Source organism: Physcomitrium patens, chromosome 5 (assembly GCF_059467195.1).
Source record: "Physcomitrium patens ecotype Gransden chromosome 5, ASM5946719v1, whole genome shotgun sequence".
Lineage (NCBI taxonomy): Eukaryota > Viridiplantae > Streptophyta > Bryopsida > Funariales > Funariaceae > Physcomitrium > Physcomitrium patens.
This window is the reverse complement of record NC_143414.1, coordinates 10,323,738-10,328,675: the sequence shown is the minus strand read 5'-3', so window position 1 is coordinate 10,328,675 and position 4,938 is coordinate 10,323,738. Positions and strand designations below refer to the sequence as shown.

At 56.4% G+C, this 4,938-nt stretch overlaps 1 protein-coding gene across 1 annotated transcript; it reads right to left on the bottom strand.

The window, feature by feature from the left end:
- Window positions 1-845: 845 nt before the first annotated feature.
- LOC112282716 (uncharacterized) lies at window positions 846-3,792 on the bottom strand. The gene has a single exon (XM_024520713.3). The coding sequence runs from the start codon at window positions 3,745-3,747 to the stop codon at window positions 1,816-1,818; it is 1,932 nt and encodes a 643-aa protein (XP_024376481.1). The 5' UTR covers window positions 3,748-3,792; the 3' UTR covers window positions 846-1,815.
- Window positions 3,793-4,938: the final 1,146 nt, after the last annotated feature.

Sequence of the window (4,938 nt, the reverse complement as noted above, 5' to 3'; positions counted from 1 at the left end):
GACTTGTAAGAAACAGATGGACTTCAAGTCATCAAACTCCACAAACCAATACATACTCCACGATCCACCAACACAGCAGGCCAACCAACAACTCAATGTTTTAAATTTTCAAACAATATAAAAAGGCCAAAGCAAGATCTTTTGAGAATAAGCAAATAAACAAACCAAACTATCAAGGGGCAAAAAAAAAACAAAAAGAATCAATACGAAGTGCTAAACAAATATCTCCGAAAAAAAAAAAAAAAAAAAAAAATAGCTAGTATACACAATCAGCTCAAAAGTGAAATAAAAACAACGAACAGAAAATTCAAAAACAAAAAAAAAACAAAGTTTACGCACGCCAAGAAACAGCGTTGTCCCTGAATCTCCAAGAAGATACACTCTGCCTCCTCCCCTTTCACAAACTCGACACAACCACAGCGTACACTGCAACGACCACAGTCACATCCACGTCAACAAACCCCTACTCCATTCCTCCACCCCATACCCTCTCGCCAACACATCCACCCAGCTTCACAACACCAACATCCCAAACCCTCGCCGCACCACCTTCCACCTCACACGATCACGCTCCAACCCAGATACCCGCAAGATCAGCGTCCTTCAGACAACACGTCCCGCCCCAACCCAATTCCAACCACACGCCATCGCGACTCCACAAACATACACTAAATAAAAAAGCAATCCCTCCCACCCTCCACACCCGGCGGGCACCCAAACTGCAAAGACTGCTCCACGGCCACGACGCGCCCAACCCTACCCATCACACAACCACCCACAGAGCCACTCTCTCCCTCCCGCCATACACGCCGTCACACATACACACCGTACCGCAAAAATCAATGTGCAGGGCAGAGAAACATATATTACAAAAGCCATCGCCATCATGACATCATGAATGAATGTACACTTTTAATCCTAGGCAAATAGATCGGCGCATTGTCCTTCCGAATTGAGATAGGTCGATCCGTCGTATGACTAGACTCTCCTGTCACTAAGGTCTACTTTCCTCCCAGACCTCCACGCTCCATAACGTCACAATCTCAACTCCCTTGGCATGTACACAAAAGTATCCACATGCATGCTCCTCCGTCTCTACCACTACAATCCTGCTTTTGGTAAATCAACAAAAGCCTGCCTACCTACAATCACAATTTGAGTGAAAAATCCAAAAAAATGGGTATCGCCCCGTCTCGTGTCTTCTCCCAGCTCCTTTTGGGGCGGCCAAAACCGAGCAGAATAATAATTTCTCATTACGTCAATCTCCTACCTCCGCACCGCCTGCTCCTCTCAGGTGCGCACACCAATAGTCCCAAATATGTATAATATCATCACCCCTCGCTCTCCATCGCCCTCCGATGGTCCATTGCCACCACCTTCCGGCCCATTCTCATCCCCCTACCGTAATCAACAATATACCCCCCCCCCAACCCCCAAATCAACTCCTGTGCCAATTCCTCCCCGACAAAAGGGGCGACCAGCAACGTCCTCCACCCTCCTCCGCTGTCACGGCTGCAATCACAACCCCTCCCCGCTCTTACACAGGCGCAACATCAGTCCCTCCACGCCATACCCATGTCACTTCCCCGCTCCGCCTATTCACATACTCGCACCCGTCCCCTCCCAACCCAATATTCATCAAATACCACCTCCCACTCTAATCCCCCTCCCTACCCCGCCCTCCTATCCACCAACCCTGCGCCCCACATTCCACACCCTCCACGCCTCCGCCTTCGCACCGCAGAAACCACTCCGCACGCAACACCACCATAACCCAAGCGCGGAGCATCGCATCGCATCCTCCCGCCTCTCCCCTCACCACGCCGCCGACTGCTCCGGCTCCTCCTTCACCAGATCGTTCACCCAGTCCAGATCTGGCGAATCTCCCATCGCCGGCCCCGCATCCTTCAAAGAACTCCTCCCCAGCCGCCCGTATATCTTCGCCCGCAGATCCCGCCCGCTCTCCACCCGCTGCACTGTCGGCTCCCCCTCGTCGTTCTCGTCCACCTCCCACCGCTCCTTCTGCTCCCACCGCGCCGACACCTTCGTCGGCGTCCCGGGCACGCTCTGCGAGCAACGCCGCAGCGGCGACGGCCCCGTCGTGTACTGCTGCTGCAACCACTGCGCTGCCGATCCCGGGGGCGCCCCCCGCACCTCCAACTGCTGCAGCGTCGCGATCAACTCCATCATCGACTTCTGCGCCACCCCCGACGGCGACGACGGGGCCGACCCCGGATGCACCCCCAAATGCCCGCCCGAGTGCACGCCCCGATGCTCCCCCGCGCTCGGTATCGACAGCGTCGGCATCGAGTTCAACCGATCCAAATGCCGCCGATGTGCCGGAACCGTGCACGGCTGCGCGTGCCCGCCCAGCGACCGCACCTGCGCGGCTTGCTGCAGGCTCGCCTGCAGAGACATCGCCGACTGCGCTCCCGACATCCCAGACATCGACAGGCTCGCAAACGCGCCCCCGCTCCCCGCCCATTCTTCTGGCGAACCGGGTGACAGCGGAGGCGACCCCGAAGGCGACAGCGGAGGAGACAGCGGCGCCGGATACTGGGCGTGCCCGACCAGCGTCGACCGAGGTGATGAATTCTGCGACGCCACGCACCCCGCCCCCGAGTGTCCCGAGCTCGAGTACCCCGAGAAGTGGCTCAAAGCCGATCCGACGAGCCCCACCGATGCCCCGTCGTAAGACACCCCCTCGTACGCGAACGCTCCGTCGTAGCTCGCCGCCACACTCGCTCGGGGCGACCCGTCGTACGACCCTCCGTTCCGAGCGGCCGTCGTCGCTGCCTGTGCGGCCGCCGGCAGCAACCGCAGCTGCTCCGGCGTGTGCGCGAAGAAGCACACCCGACGACGGCAGTTCCGCCCATCCTTGCAAGGCTGCGTCCTGTACCGAGCCGGATGCAGCCAGCACTCGAACACCCCGTGCGCGAACTCGCACATATCCCCCCGTCGGCAGCTCCCCTTCCGGAAGTCCGGACACGCCGTGCCCGAGTAGTGGAACCGCCGCGGGTCGCGACGCCGAGCCTTCTCCCCGGGATGTGCGAACGGACACTCCGTCCAGTCGTGGCTCCTCCCCCTCATGCATCGCCGCACCTTGAATTCGAACATCCGGAACTGATCGCACCCGTACATGTCCACCGCCGGCCACGCCTCCTCGTCCTCGTTGTTCGACGGTAGAAACTTGTTGAACAGCGCATCGGAAAATGTCGGCGACCCCATCGACGAGCCGCCCCCGCCCAGTGGCGACCCCGGAGCCAAGCTCAGCCCCCGCAGCTCCGCCCGTCCGCCTCCCTTCCCCACCTCCTCGAAGAAACTCGCTTTCCCGCCCCCCACCTCCATCAGCGACTCCTCCTCCAGCAACGACAGCCCCAGACACTCGCCCTTCGACACGGGCGAGCTCGGCGGGCTCGAAAACAGGTTGTTGAACGCGTGCGAATGCACGGTCGCGCCTCCTCCCCCGCCCCCGAAGCTCTGGCTCCGCTGGAACACCTGCGGAGACACGCCATTCATCGCGCCCTCGCCCTCCTTCGACACCGACGGCGAGAACGAGTTCAGCCGCCGCATTGCATGCTGCGTCTGCATGTGCTGAGACATCGGCACGTAGTCCACCATCGACTCATGCGACGACACCCCGCCCTCCAGCGATGACAACCCCCCCGCACCACCACTCATAAACGCCGACTCCACTCCCCCTCCGATGAACTGTCGTTCCTGCTGCCTCTGCAACACTGCCAACATTCTATCCTCCAGCTCGCGACCCTCCACCACCGCCACCACCGCCACTCAAACTCCCTCCCTCCCTCCGCTTCGGCACCTCACGCTCATCTCCCTCCCTTACTCACTGCCCCGCGCCCGCACCCGCCCAAGTCTACTATCCAACCTCGGAACTTTCGCTCTCCTACCCCCTCTCCCTCCCCCTCTTCTTTCTTCCTCCCCTAGACGATCAGACCTAACCTTTAAACGCTCGGGGAAATGCACCGCACTCCCTCCCACCCAACAATCAATGCGACGCAGCAGCAGCCTTGACTCGGGTCCCGCGAGGATGACGTTCAACGCAGGGCTGGCTTCAGGCTCTTCTTGCTCCGCGGCACTACCGTCCTCCTCCCCGCACTCACTCGCATGGCCGTGACGCTCCTACTTCGCATCAACCGATGCACACACACTGGTCGCCGATTAACCCAGGCGCCACAACATAGAAGCGAAGGAAAGGTCAGCAGCGGGGAACCCACGCGTGGAGGTGGGGGCCTTTGCCATCAGCGTCCGATGAGGGGCGTCCGAAGACCGTCGTTTAGCGGGTGTGCTATCGGGCGGTTTCGTTCACCGCGATTGCGACATCTATGTTTCTGCATCTTCGAAATGGCTTTTTTATGCTTCGTACTTTGTTGTTGTTGGATTTGTCTTTGTTACTTCGTATTTTTGCCTTCTGACTTTAAATGGATGTATGTCTTCTTTCCTATAGCTTTGTTTTTATTCCTGGTAGTCCTCGTCAGTACTTTGAGTTTTATAATTTTAGAGTTGTTGTGAATATTTGGTTTCCAGAACGTCCTTGATTATATTTTGACTTCGGATAGTGAGGAAATTTAGTTTGCATGTAGTCAGGACCGTCATGTCCTGGAAACACATATTTACAGTGGATGATGGACTGGAACCTTTTTTGGATTGTGATTAATTGTAGTTGTTTTTGGTAGTTCTAGATGTTTTGTTTTATTGTTTTAGAGGGCCTTGGCAGAATAGTTTTTATTGTTGACCTTCACTGGTTATGAGCTGTTATTATGGAAACTGTGAAAGCAGTTTCTTTGTTTGTTTTTTCCCCTGGACATTTTCACAAAGTAGAAGGGGATCATTTGAAGTAGAATATGTGTTTTCATTTACATGAATGCGTCTTTATTTTATGAGGTTTTCATTTTGTACATGATTTACATATGGTCA